This window comes from Hemisphaericaspora subhashii, assembly GCF_019202705.1.
Source record: "Hemisphaericaspora subhashii strain CBS 10753 chromosome Unknown scaffold47, whole genome shotgun sequence".
Taxonomy (NCBI): Eukaryota; Fungi; Ascomycota; class Pichiomycetes; order Serinales; family Debaryomycetaceae; genus Hemisphaericaspora; species Hemisphaericaspora subhashii.
This window is the reverse complement of record NW_026057303.1, coordinates 60,833-75,191: the sequence shown is the minus strand read 5'-3', so window position 1 is coordinate 75,191 and position 14,359 is coordinate 60,833. Positions and strand designations below refer to the sequence as shown.

At 34.6% G+C, this 14,359-nt stretch overlaps 7 protein-coding genes across 7 annotated transcripts; 3 read left to right on the top strand and 4 right to left on the bottom strand. All coding sequences in view use genetic code 12, as the record gives it.

Moving 5' to 3' along the window:
• Nucleotides 1–57: 57 nt before the first annotated feature.
• On the top strand, nucleotides 58–2,303 carry J8A68_003162 (uncharacterized protein; the record flags this gene model as incomplete). Its single annotated transcript, XM_049406988.1, has 2 exons — nucleotides 58–1,140; nucleotides 1,488–2,303. The coding sequence occupies 2 exons, from the start codon at nucleotides 58–60 to the stop codon at nucleotides 2,301–2,303; spliced, it is 1,899 nt and encodes a 632-aa protein (XP_049263562.1).
• A 309-nt stretch (nucleotides 2,304–2,612) lies between these two features.
• On the top strand, nucleotides 2,613–4,100 carry SPL1 (Spl1p; the record flags this gene model as incomplete). Its single annotated transcript, XM_049406987.1, has 1 exon — nucleotides 2,613–4,100. The coding sequence occupies one exon, from the start codon at nucleotides 2,613–2,615 to the stop codon at nucleotides 4,098–4,100; it is 1,488 nt and encodes a 495-aa protein (XP_049263561.1).
• Nucleotides 4,101–4,394: 294 nt separating this feature from the next.
• On the top strand, nucleotides 4,395–5,519 carry LEU2 (3-isopropylmalate dehydrogenase; the record flags this gene model as incomplete). Its single annotated transcript, XM_049406986.1, has 1 exon — nucleotides 4,395–5,519. One exon carries the CDS (start codon nucleotides 4,395–4,397, stop codon nucleotides 5,517–5,519), a length of 1,125 nt encoding a protein of 374 aa, XP_049263560.1.
• Nucleotides 5,520–5,587: 68 nt separating this feature from the next.
• Nucleotides 5,588–9,631, bottom strand: J8A68_003159 (uncharacterized protein; the record flags this gene model as incomplete). The annotated part of the gene is made up of 1 exon (XM_049406985.1): nucleotides 5,588–9,631. One exon carries the CDS (start codon nucleotides 9,629–9,631, stop codon nucleotides 5,588–5,590), a length of 4,044 nt encoding a protein of 1,347 aa, XP_049263559.1.
• A 368-nt stretch (nucleotides 9,632–9,999) lies between these two features.
• J8A68_003158 (uncharacterized protein) lies at nucleotides 10,000–10,467 on the bottom strand (the record flags this gene model as incomplete). Its single annotated transcript, XM_049406984.1, has 1 exon — nucleotides 10,000–10,467. The coding sequence occupies one exon, from the start codon at nucleotides 10,465–10,467 to the stop codon at nucleotides 10,000–10,002; it is 468 nt and encodes a 155-aa protein (XP_049263558.1).
• A 349-nt stretch (nucleotides 10,468–10,816) lies between these two features.
• GBP2 (single-stranded telomeric DNA-binding/mRNA-binding protein) lies at nucleotides 10,817–12,657 on the bottom strand (the record flags this gene model as incomplete). Its single annotated transcript, XM_049406983.1, has 2 exons — nucleotides 10,817–12,178; nucleotides 12,634–12,657. 2 exons carry the CDS (start codon nucleotides 12,655–12,657, stop codon nucleotides 10,817–10,819), a joined length of 1,386 nt encoding a protein of 461 aa, XP_049263557.1.
• A 362-nt stretch (nucleotides 12,658–13,019) lies between these two features.
• On the bottom strand, nucleotides 13,020–13,922 carry J8A68_003156 (uncharacterized protein; the record flags this gene model as incomplete). The annotated part of the gene is made up of 1 exon (XM_049406982.1): nucleotides 13,020–13,922. The coding sequence occupies one exon, from the start codon at nucleotides 13,920–13,922 to the stop codon at nucleotides 13,020–13,022; it is 903 nt and encodes a 300-aa protein (XP_049263556.1).
• Nucleotides 13,923–14,359: the final 437 nt, after the last annotated feature.

Sequence of the window (14,359 nt, the reverse complement as noted above, 5' to 3'; positions counted from 1 at the left end):
TGTTATTTATTCATTCATTTCTTATTCACCAAAGACAGGCCCAGCAAAGAACTAATAATGTCATCATATCAGCTATATCAACAAATATCTAGAGATGAAACGCATACATATAAGTTACTTCAACTACCACCAGAATTGCTTAATCAATTAGATAGAGCTGCTAATAACCAAGATGATGATGAATTACTTATAAAATCAGATATTAATTCACTTGTATTATGTACCAAAAATCAAACATGGAAATTACGACAAATGAATCATTCAAATACAGTTCTATTATTAAGCAATTTAAATATGGTTAAGAATAAGACAAGTTTAATCCAATCTGACGATTCATTAATTGGATTTCAAGATTGTAATTATGAATATGAATTAACTAAAACTCAAGGAATAGTTGATTTTACAACCATTCCAAAATATGATGGTACTTATAATAATATTACTGACAGCACCAATAATAAATCTATTCGTCAATTATTAGATGATTCATTATGTTCAGAAATTGAATTTTGGAAATTATGGTATGAACAATCTGGTTGTGAAATTGATGATATTGCTTACATAATGTCAAAACCATTCATAACGGAAATCTTATATGATTTAATCACCTATTTAATATCCAAAGAGATAAATTATAATCAATCAATTGAATTACAGCAATTAGATTCATTATTAAGTCCAAAAATCAATCCATCAATGATTATATCAATCCTACATAGATTTGCAACCATTGAAGATGGTGACATTGAACATGCATATAAATTAAATCATATCAAAATTTCTCAATGGTTTGGGATGATTGAATTATCCAAACGGGCTTCTCATCAATTATTAACAATTCCTGAATTTTTAATTGGTTGGAAGGGGTCATTACCACCATTTTATAATATCAGTTTAGATATTGAATATTTAAAAGGTTGGTATGCTATGCCTCAAGATGGTCATATTTTATTTGTTGATCGAGATGAATTATCTCAGAATATAGGTATTCGATTTAAACAATTATTTGAAGTTGATTCAAATTGGGATTATGATTTGTTTACGGCGTTTATTAAAGATATTGTACCAAAAGATAAAAAATTAGATGCAATAATTATTAAATTTGGTAAAAAGAAGAAAATTGGAAAAGATAAATTTATTGTATGTCCAAGATGATTCCTTCTTTCAAGATGACTCGATCATTTACTGGTAAGTCTCTGGGTCGAAAATGATGACTCGCTAGTCATTTCCGATATTGTTTCCCGTGTATTCTATATTTGGCAACAGAGATTTCGCAATTTGCAACATTTTTCATTTTTCTCTCGGGAAGCAAAAAAGAAAAAAAATCATTAAAAACTTTTCGAATTTTCTTTGGAACCTGACCATACAACTTATAGATATAGACACATAGATATGGATAATTCTACATTCATAATATCATTGATAGTAAGTAACACTATACCCAATCCCTCCTGTTAATAAATTTTTCTAACTTATTTCTTTCTTAGAGTGGTGGATGCGCAGGTACATCAACCGATCTTGCATTTTTCCCAATTGATACAATCAAAACCCGTCTTCAAGCAAAAGGAGGATTTTTCGCTAATGGAGGATATCATGGAATATATCGCGGATTAGGTTCATGTGTAGTCGCACTGGCCCCATCAGCATCCCTTTTTTTCATAACTTATGATTCAATGAAAATCTACACCCAAGATTATATTTCATCACCATCTCAAAGACATATGATTTCTGCGTCTTGTGGAGAAATTGCCGCATGTTTAGTCAGAGTGCCCGCAGAAGTTATTAAACAACGTACTCAGGCGGGACATTTGGGTCATGGGGGGATTTCATCAAGTTGGGCCAATTTCTTATATCTAATCAAGAATTCTAGTCAAGAAGGAGTGGTTAGGGGGTTATATCGAGGTTGGAATACTACTATTATGAGAGAGATCCCTTTCACTGTGATTCAATTCCCATTATATGAATGGTTGAAAGTTAAATGGATAACAACTACTCATTTGGATAAAGATCGATATTCGGTTATTAAAGGAGCCATGTGCGGTTCTGTTGCTGGATCTATTGCGGCAGCTGCGACTACTCCTTTGGATGTGATTAAGACTAGAATTATGTTACATAAAGAACGAGTAAGTGTTGGTCATTTAGTGAAAACTATGATTGAAGAAGAAGGTTATAGACCATTTTTGAATGGGATTGGACCTAGAACTTGTTGGATAGGTGCTGGTGGGGCAATCTTTTTGGGTTGTTATGAATTGGTTCATTCCAGTTTGTCTGCATATGTAAATAAACACAAAGTGTTAGAATAGCTTTATAGAATTATTAATAGATGAAAATGATAAGAAATCGGTATTCGGATTTGTAAAACTCGGACGTACTGCATATAAATATAGATCCCTCTTTCTTTTTGAAATTGCTTATAAATTTTTTTTGCCCTGTCAACAATTCTTTCGCCTTTCGCCAATTCATGCATGTAAATCTCTTCCCTCTCATTTTTTTTTTTTGCCCGGTGATTATAAATTATAAGAATCTCCTCCTCCATAAAATCAAATTTTATATTTCTTACAACAGGAACAGAGAAAGTAACCTTAAGGAATATTTAAAAACCAATTAATATGATGAGATCATTAGCATTAAGAACGTCAAGACGTTCTTTAAATCCAACCAATCATTCTAGCTTCGCTATTCGTACATTAGCAACTTCTTCTTCCCTTGATAAATTAGCCACAGCTTCTAAAAAAGCCGCTTCAACCACCACCATAACAGAAACTTCTAATCCAATCACAGGTGAACTTCATGTCTCCATTCATACTCCAGGTTCTACTGTTACTAAACCACCAAAGGGTTCTTCAATCTCTTTGAAGTCAGCCACAAGAGATCCTTCCCAATATGGTACTCGTCCGATTTATCTTGATGTTCAAGCTACAACTCCAACTGATCCAAGAGTCTTGGATAAAATGTTAGAATTCTATACTGGTTTATATGGTAATCCCCATTCATCAACTCATTCATATGGTTGGGAAACTGATAAAGAAGTTGAAAAGGCTCGTAAATATATTGCTGATGTGATTAATGCTGATCCAAAAGAAATCATTTTCACTAGTGGTGCTACTGAAACTAATAATATGGCAATTAAAGGGGTACCTAGATTCTATAAAAAAACCAAAAAACATATCATTACTACTCAAACTGAACATAAATGTGTTTTAGATTCGGCAAGACATATGCAAGATGAGGGATTTGAAGTTACTTATTTACCAGTTAATTCAGAAGGTTTAATTAGTTTAGATGATTTAAAAAATGCCATTAGAAAAGATACTGCTATTGTATCTATAATGGCAGTTAATAATGAAATTGGAGTTATTCAACCTTTGAAAGAAATTGGGGAAATTTGTCGTAAAAATAAAATCTTTTTCCATACTGATGCTGCTCAAGCTTATGGGAAAATTCCAATTGATGTAAATGAAATGAATATTGATTTATTATCCATCTCATCTCATAAGATCTATGGTCCAAAGGGTATTGGGGCTTGTTATGTCAGAAGAAGACCAAGAGTCAGATTAGACCCAATCATTACTGGTGGTGGACAAGAAAGAGGTTTAAGATCAGGTACTTTGGCCCCTCCATTAGTTGCTGGTTTCGGAGAAGCAGCAAGATTAATGAAGGAAGAAATGGAATACGATCAAAAACATATTTATAGACTTTCGGATAAATTGAAATCAGGATTACTTTCAATTCCATCAACTCAATTCAATGGTTCAATGGATCCAAAATCTCAATATCCTGGTTGTGTTAATGTTTCATTCGCTTATATTGAAGGAGAATCATTATTAATGGCACTTAAAGATATCGCGTTATCTTCCGGGTCGGCATGTACTTCTGCTTCATTGGAACCTTCATATGTTTTACATGCATTAGGTGCTGATGACGCATTGGCTCATTCTTCTATCAGATTCGGAATTGGAAGATTCACTACTGAAGCAGAAGTTGATTATGTTATTAATGCTATTAATGAACGTGTTGATTTCTTAAGAAAGATGTCTCCATTATGGGAAATGGTTCAAGAAGGTATTGATTTGAACTCGATTGAATGGAGTGGCCATTAGGGGGTCTGTTCTCTCTTTGTCTTTGGGCGTGTTTTACCTGTGTATTTGTACATATATATTTATCATAATCCGTATTATTATTATTATTATTATTCGTATTGTTAATGTTCTTCTATAATTGAGTCACAAAAAATTGGCCGATACCGGTACCTGTTGCAGGACACAAAATAAAAAAATCCGTTCGCTGTGTGTTCCCACTCCACTGACTGAAAAATTTCAAGGAACACCGAAATTTAATCTTTCCTTCATCATCTCTCTTCTTCAAAACTCAATTCCTTCCAATCCAAAACTAACATGTCTGAAACAATCACAAAAACAATTACCGTCTTACCAGGTGACCACGTCGGTACCGAAATCTGTAATGAAGCCATCAAAGTCCTTCAAACAATTGAAAAACACACCCCATACCAAAAGATCCACTTTGATTTCAAACATCATTTAATCGGTGGGGCAGCAATTGATGCCACCGGTGTTCCATTACCTGATGATTCCCTCGCCGCCGCCAAAGAATCCGATGCTGTCTTGTTGGGAGCAGTTGGAGGTCCAAAATGGGGTACTGGTGCCATTAGACCCGAACAAGGATTATTAAAAATTAGAAAAGAATTGAATTTATATGCTAATTTAAGACCATGTAATTTCGCCTCGGATGCTTTATTGGAATTATCTCCATTAAGACCCGAAGTTGTCAAGGGTACTAATATGACTATTGTTCGTGAATTAGTTGGAGGGATTTATTTTGGTGAAAGACAAGAACAAGAAGAAAGTGAAGATAAACAAACCGCTTGGGACACTGAAAAATACTCCGTGGCTGAAGTTTCAAGAATTACGAGAATGGCGGCATTTATGGCACTTCAACATAATCCTCCATTACCTATTTGGTCTCTTGATAAAGCTAATGTATTGGCTTCTTCAAGATTATGGAGAAAAACAGTTGATAAAGTGATTTCGGAAGAATTCCCTCAATTATCAGTTCAACATCAATTAATTGATTCTGCTGCTATGATTTTAATCCAAAATCCAACTAAATTAAATGGTATCGTTATAACTTCAAATATGTTTGGTGATATTATTTCTGATGAAGCTTCTGTTATTCCTGGTTCTCTTGGTTTATTACCTTCTGCTTCTTTGGCTTCTTTACCAGATACAAATTCTGCATTTGGATTATATGAACCATGTCATGGTTCTGCTCCTGATTTACCTGCTAATAAAGTCAATCCAATTGCTACTATTTTATCAGTAGCTATGATGTTGAGATTATCTTTGGATTGCCTTAAGGAAGCTGAAGCCTTGGAAGAAGCGGTTAAACAAGTTTTGGATTCAGGTATCAGAACGGCAGATTTACGTGGATCTAACTCAACTACTGAAGTTGGTGATGCTGTTGCTGAAACTGTTGCTAAACTTTTACAAGCTGCTGCTTAAAATATAAAATATCTTATGTAAATTAAACTTTTTAATTATTTATAAACGGTCTATGTAATATTTTAATATTAGACTAATAATTCAAAATCTCCAAAATTAATCTCGCGTTGTAAAATTGCTGATAATTGAGCAATTGATTCATCTCTCATATCTGCATTGATCGGCTTAGTTTTCACCTCAACCTGATTTTCTGTAATAGTAGCATCACTAGATCTACCACTACTATAACTATTATTATTAAGCTTCAATGCCCTTAACATATCCTCGCGGGAATATTCATCTGGAGAATAAAACTCTTCTTGACTATCCGTACTAGTATTATATGTCACCACACTATTATTCCTATGGAAAGGTTGGAAAGAAATTGGTTCTTCTGGTATTTGGTAAGTTGTACGGTGATTGGAAAATTCTTCATCCATCAATTGACCTAATTCGTTAGCGTATTCTGATGGAGTTACTGATTGAACTGACAATTCACGTGGTATTCTCGAATTTTGTCTACCAGAAGCGATAACTGGAGGAGTATATGACAGGGTCCTTCTAGAGACATTCTTGGAACCATTGTTTGAAAAAATCAGGGAATATGATGGATTTTGCTTGTTGTAAACGTCTTTCTTGGAAGCCGCAATTCTCTGTTTCAATTTATCGATATCCAGATCAGCAAAGAAATCTTCTTCTGTATCTTCTTGAACTGGGTCAAGAGTTCTCTCAGACAGGGTGGTTTGATTCGCTTCTTCGGATTTATTAACCAATTTAATATCATCAGACAAGGTAGAATTATCCCTACTCAAACTAACAACAACCCAATTTGATTTCCCATCCTCATAAAATTCATCAAGTGGTATTTGATCCCTATCCAATTTAGCAAAGACATTATGACTGGAAAGAAGACCAGCTCTTTGACTCTCGACACTGGGAATTCTCTTCATGGTTGGATTTTCACCTTTAGTCAAAGCAGATCCATCCGATAAAGTAGCAGCTTCCTTAGACTTCACTTCCACAAGCTCAACACCACCACAAACTGGGGTAACTGCCATAGCTTCAGCAGATTCAACATTTGATTGAATATCAATGTGGCGGAATGACATGTCCACTGTATTAGGGGAAGGAGTTTGTTCGGCGTCGAGTTTACTAAAACGTCTTACTGGTTCAGCTGTAATTGAAAGCGGAGGTGTATGTCTAACTGTGCTCAGTCTAGACATGGTCTTGCTCTCTTGAATCTGAGAACTCAAGGAGTCTGCACGAGGCTTCAACTTAGGTTTTGGATTTAGGGTGTTGGTGAATTCAGTTTTGGTTCCTTTAGGTATGAATGTGTTTGGAATGGTTCTTTCTTTAGGAATTGTAGTTTGCCCGTAGTTGTTCTCTTTATGGATAGGAGTTGGTACCTGTTTTATTTCCTGGACAACTGGTGGTTTGTCTTCTTCTGCATGTTTCTTATGGAAAGGTTTCAAAAGCTTCAGCAGAAAAGATTTTCGTTTATTCTTCTTTTTGTTATCCGGCTTCCCGGTTTCTCGTTTTAGTGTATCTGTATGAGTATTAACATCTGGTCTCATTGAATGCTTCAATTCCACTTTGGAAGTAAGTTTATTCATATATACTTCAGGCACGGAAAATAAATCTGAAAGCAGTTTAACTGGACCCCTTAATCTTGCTTGATCCTTAGCACGTTCTAACAATTTCTTTTCATCTCGGTTCACGAATTCATTAGCAACATATAACAAATCATGACTGTTTCCACCGATCAAAGAACGGGTTATTCTGTTATAGGTCTTGAAAATACTTTGAGTAGTGAAAACAAGGGTTGTTTTTAAATATTGTGAAAAGTCATCACAATTGATGACTTCATTGATTCGCTTTTGGTGGTTAGGACCATATCCTGTGATATGTAATCTTTGATCAAATGTGAAAGAAGCCTGTAAGATCAAGAATAGATTCGGATTTTGTTGGAAATAAACATCAGGACATTCCATTGGCATATTTAAACACAACATAAATGGTGACTTGGAAACTTCTTTCTCATAAACACTTATATCATGAGCTGTGTGGAATATAGTCAATTCATCACTTCTTGATTTGAAAAAATGGAATGGAGAACTTTTATGAAGGATCTTTGCCTTATTTAACAGCTTAATTATATTGTGAGAATGATGTTGAATATTGTTTTCATTGAGAATCAAATAGTTTCTGGTGAATTTTGTGCTGTGGTTATTTAAAGACTTAAACCCATTAAGCGAAGTATTTATAACTTGAATACAATCAGCATCATTCAAACCGATATATGAAGTAATTACCACATCATTAATCTCGGACCAACAGGTAACTTCCATAGTTGGAATGGACTTTAAGCTTGGTAAGGGCTTTTCATTAATTAACGAATGCATCAAGACATCGCTGACACTAAGACGCTTCACATCATTTTTATCATCCTTGTGTAAATAATAGTTTGGATCAGTGATGGTAATAATTAACAAATGATCAGAAAAGATAATCATAACATCAATATTGAACAATGAATCTGCACTAGGTTTACAATTTTGTAACTCATATATTCCAACCACTTTTCTAGCTAACCACCCATATTGTAATTCTGCCGGCCAATTTGTGGCTAATTCAGTTAAGATCTTACCTGTTGGCGTAAACACTCTTTGTTTGATATCAATTGCGTGATCTTCTTCGGTTGCCCCTCCAAAGGCATCTATAACCTCGATACTAGACTGGAAATATGGCATTATGATTTCATTTTCAGACAGAATTGATTCTTCTCCTACACCAAGACCAACACGTTCAGATTCAATTGTTGCAACTAATCTTGTGAGAATTAATTTCAATTTTGGTAATTCTAATAAGGACCCCGTGATCACTGAATTCATGGTTCTAACGTTATACCTACCTTTATTAATCTTTTGATTTTCAAATATAGTTAGTCTATTCTTTTCATAAAACTTGTTTAACTTTTTGCCAAAGTTCTTTAGGTTAGCTTCATGACGTATAAATGCCTTATAGAAATATGGAATTATGATCCCAAGTGCTTTAATTACTTCCACATAACTAACCTTGTTTGCTTTCGCTAACGAATTATGTAAAATACAGTTTATTCTTGTAATTTCGTCAATTGTAGGTGGGAAAAATTGGTTTATTCTTGTTAATCCATGTTCAGAATCAAGCACTGCTATTCTTAACGGAATTATGAAATCTTGTAATATGTTTACTAAGGCGATAGTATAATTGGCCTGGACTTGGATTAATTCATCTATAATTGATTGTATAATTAAGGTGTCACTTGGAATCGTTGTTTCCTGAGAAGTAGCAGGGGGAGTATAGGAAACAATCAATGATTCTGGAGAATATTCTAACAATGGATCAAATACCTGATCTAATTGTTCACCTAATAAATTGACCAACTTATTATTCTGGGTAATTGTCTCTGTAGTAGCTGTAGATGATGTGTTGTCATAAAGAACGTCCATTATGGTCGAAGTCATTTGGTGATCTTGAAGTAATCCAATATTTAATAATTCTTGACCTATTTCTTCTGGAGTCTTGTGTTTCATTAGTGACATGGTGTTAGCTAAAGTACCAGCATTAATTTCATCCCATCTAGGTAATTGAGGGATTTCACCAGCATGATTTAATAACTTACTGGAATTTTTCAAATTGCTTATAGCAAGAGCTCGTTTAACATTGGATTTTTTGTATTTAGGTAATAAATTTTCACAACTTGGCCAAAATCGTGAACTAAAATCAAGAATCATATTCTCATAGATAGACAATCCAAATTTTGTCAATGAAGCAGTACATATTTTCTCAGTTTCAGTGTTTCGATATACAATTGTTATAATTTGTTCAAATAAGATGTCATCATAGGCAGTGAAGAAGGTAGCACCGGGAAATATGGATAGCCATTGATCAACACTCTTCGTACATACGGCTTTGTTTTTGCTTTTACTTTTGTCCTTCCCTGGTTGATAATTGTCAAAAGTACCATTCAATTGATTGATTGTAATGTCCTGAACATCATTGGAGTTCTTTTGTTTATTTAATTGTTTGAAATATTCTTTATCATGCTCTCGTGACGCGTATCTTGAATAGACACTCATAGCTGTGCCTGGCATCACTTATTGATGTAATTGACTGGTTTTGACGTAAGGATAAAAAAGAGCAATAAGAAAGAAAGAAGCTGGGAGAAGAGAAGGAAAGTTGGTTGTAAAATTCAAAACAAACAAAAAAATTGCAATGATTTTTCAAATGTAAACAAAGGCACGTGATGTAATTTCCTATTTGGGAACTGATCTATACACGTGATTCTATTTCCTATTTAGGATGCTACTAAGATAATTATAGCACAAACAAGATTAATTATAATTGGACTCTAGGTAACAATTAACTACTTTTGAACAAGATATACAGACATAATTACACCCCAAGCACATTTGAGATACCTGTTTGCAAATGCTCCCTAACGACAAAATAAAAAAAAAACTCAAAAGGTAACTAACTTCGGATCTCTAGGTAATCCATCTTTATCGATATTATGTCTAGATAATTCTTGTTGTGTATATTCTAACCTTGCTTCATCAAATGTTAATCCTTTATTTCTCATAATTGATTTAATCTCTTCCTTAGCAAATGCCAGAAGTCCTTGTCTAGAATCTCCAGATGTAATATTATAACTTAAATTAAACGTATTGCTACTCAACCCATCTTCTATATCTTCGTCAAATGATGAAGGAATATGATCGTAGTATCCCATCTGTAGTCTTCTTCTTGTTCTATATCTATCATGTATTGCTATCAACTTGTGTCTAAAATGAAATAATAATAGTAGAATCCCTGCTACAATAATAAATAATACTAATTGATTATTACTGACCCATGTAAATCGTGATACTGATGACATTGTATGCACATCTTCTGCCGGCTGTTGTTGTTGTATCAATTCTTCTGCCATTGCTATGGTGGATGTAATATCTATATATATACGTCTGTATTATACAGCCTAAGTATACGATGATGGTTAAAACACGTTTATTCTGAATCATGCGTTTTTTTCGGCTGTTTGGTTGGGGTCAGATTCAAATTTACAGCCTCGTTAATTTTACTCAGAAATCTTATTTTTGCATCCATTAAAATGGGCAAAACTAATTACCCGATTAAAGCTTAATATGCCTGTGCTATATATTACTACAAAAAGATACATAAAAGGAACAAATACAAACGATACTTGAATATAAACAGAGAGAGTTAATATAAAAATAATCACTAAACAAAATGAAAAATAATAGAATGACGAAAAGGGATTATGGCAATTTAGCATAGGTGATTTCAATGTTTCTACCACCATATAAATAATTGTCCAAATTTTGAATAGCATTATCAGCCAACTCAGCTAATTCAAACTGCACTACAGCATTTCCACTGGCTCTTCCAGTGGCAGGATCATATTGAATTTCAGCACGAGTGGTTCTACCAACAGTCTCAAACAATTCATATAAATCATCATTTTGAGTAGCAAATGGTAAATTTGAAACATAAATAGTATCGGATCTTTCTCCATGTCCAGTAACACCTTCAGTAAATTCACTATTCCTCAATGCAGGTCTATTGGAAGAATATGACGTATTGGCAGAAGATACTGGTGCAGACGATACTCTGTCTTGGCGGTGGTCTTCGTGACTACTGTTTCCTCTATAGGAATCACGTTCACGTTCAGGTCTAACTTGGGTACGCCCTGGACGAGTGTCAAGTTTTCTTCCTTCAATTTCATATCCTTGAAACATTTCAATGGCTTTATTAGCTTCTTCCGGAGTATTAAACACAACAGTACCAAACCCTCTTGATTTCCCCCAACTATCAAGTCTAACATCAGCTCTAACAACTTCTCCTGCATCTCTCATTATATCCTTCAATGCTTGCCAATTTATTGAAAATGGTAAATTACCAACAAAAATTTCAGTACCTGGTTTGGTTGGTTGATCTCTAGAAGATGGTTGTGGTGGTCCTCTTCTGTCATTGTAACTATCTCTACTTCCTGTTCTTGGTGTTCCTCTACTATATTCTTCTCTTCTTGGTGGGAACAGTTCTTTCTTTTCTGGTGGTGGATAATCTTGTCTCACGAATATTTCACGTCCACGATATTCAAATCTATCAAATTTATCAATAGCATCACGAACATCATCTTTAGTAGTGAATTCAACTGTAGCCATACCTCTTGATCTACCTCTATTGGTAACGATATCAGCTCTGGCTATTTTAAATTCTTTGCCAAAGATAGCTTCGACATCTTTAGAAGTACAATCAAATGGAATATTTCCAATGAAAATAGAATTATCATAATTTCTTTCAGTTTTGGAACGATAAGTATCGTCAGATGAACCATGTGAAGAACTATAATCTCTACCTCTATTACTAGAGGAGAAATCTCTAGAACTGCCGCGACCGCCTCTATAACCACCGCCACCACCTCTTCTATCACCTCCGTAGTCTCGTCTACTATCACCACCTCTTCTATCGCTTCCATATCCACCTCTATCACGGGATGAATATCCGTAATCACGTCGAGACCTACTGGATTCACTACTAGATGCTGTGGCAGCGCCAGAGTCTGAACCAGATCTTTCTCTAACTGGCGATCTATCTCTTACTGGCGAACGTGAACGATCCTAAACCAATGTTAGCAAAAAAAAATTCCGAAGAAGAAGCAAGAAAAAAAAATTATAGAAGCAACAAACACATTTTTAATCCGAACCAAGCAAACCCAACACCCGGTTTCTTCTTTGCCTCCAGGTCTTAGCGTCGTTCTAGTTTTGGCAAAAATAAAGCACACATCTAGCTAGCAACATCTACTGACCCAAAAGCAAAAAAAAACTTACAGGAGGAATTAAATTAGCGACGTAGGGCAAAAAGCCAACCCCACCAAAATTTCAATTCACTCACACATACATTGAAAATACCGCCACTCTCTTTGTCCTAACCATACCTTTTTTATTCGCAAAATCATCCAAACTACCAGTCCTTTGCAAAGGAAGATCAGGAATAGCAAAGCAAAGCAACTCCAAAAAAAAATGATATTTGTTACCAATAATTTTTTTTCAAATTAAAATTTTTTTTAACATACTCTTGAATAATCATCAATATCCATACCTTCCATTGTTGTCTATTTCTTTATTCTTTTTTTAATATACCGTTTTTAAAAATACAAACTAGTGATATAAATGGAAATATGAACCTTCTAATAACTAACCCGGGATTTCTAAAATGAATTAAGTTTTGATTTGGGGTTCTTTTATATAAAATACAAGTGATGAACAAAGACGGCGAAGAGTTTGTCTCTGAAAAAGATGTCGAAAGTTTTTTTTTGTTGTCAGAAATTTTTCATTAGTAATTTTGAGTAAAGATACACGACCTAATCAGTATGTACAAAATAACAAAATGGTGTATGTTATTCTCCAGCATTTACTACGACAGCTACGTATTATATTAAAGAGCCTATATATATTCAGATTACTTCTCAGGAAATGGTAAAACCAATCTTCTTTCAACTTCCGTTTCTTTATTTACTTCTTCTTCACCATCAAATTTTAATCGTACAATTTTTCCATCTTTCTTATTCCCAACAACTACAGCAGGATAGAAGGTAGTAGTCTCAGGATATCTAGCTAATACTTTCGTTCCATATACATAATTCACCAATCCACCTTCTTCCACCTCATCATCGTCCTCATCCTCGTCATCCTCATCCTCATCATCATCTCGTTCATTATTACGTTCTGGAGGAATCAATAAAATCTCTTTATACCCTGCCCTGAATGTTTGACCCGGGTTATTATTTTCATCCGGCTCAGGATCTCTAATCTCAAATTTCATCTCACTTATAACTTTTACAACTTCACATTGAATCCATTCTTCAGAATGACGGTTTTTTAATTTATACGCCACTTCTGACCCCACAATCACCGGTCCTGAAGGGTTATATTTCGATGTCCAGAATGAACGACCTACTTTTCTCGTATTCTTGGATCTGCCTCCGCCTCCTCCTTCTCTGGCTGAGCTTGTCTTAGAAGGAGTTCCGGTTCTAGTGGCACGTTTATTGGATACTTGTTCGGATTTTTTAGAAGCGGCGGCAGCTGCAACTGCAGCTGCTTGTTGTGCAGCGGCACGTTTTTGTAATTGTTCAATTATGGCCATTAGGTTTTGTTGTGAGGTGTCGATTAATCGTTTAGCAGTTCCTATATTTGATTTATGATCTATGATATCTTGTTGTAATTTTATGAGTTCATCTGGTGGTAATGTTGAAAAATTGGTGGCATCATGAGTGTTGTTGAATGAAAGTGATTCATTGGAGTTACAGATATCTTGAAGTGATGCTATTACTATGTCCCAGTTACCTTCTATTTCTTGTGTCATAATGATTGTTTCTAGGGTTGATCCAACTGTTTATTCCGGTTGTGTTGTTGTGTCGGTATAGATCGGAAAAACCTGATTTTTTTTTTTGGTTCCTTGCTCCCTCTCAGACAGTACCTTTTTTATTCGTATAGAGGAAACCTACAAGGTCCGGACAACTGGCAAGTTTAAACCGACAGACCAAAAACTATCGTATGCATGTCTGTACTATCTTACAAGTCGTGTCTGGTCTAATAGAGATTGTGAACATCAACCAACAGAGACAATACCATAAGCAACGGCATTCAATCCATGGCTTATCATTTGATTATGTCGTGCTATCGATTATTAGCTACACAAGTTCAATTATTACTAGTTTATATTATCTATTTGATTCTTTGATCAAGAGTCAATATGAATATCGATTTCCTATATTTCCAAAGATTCCAATCTCGATTCTG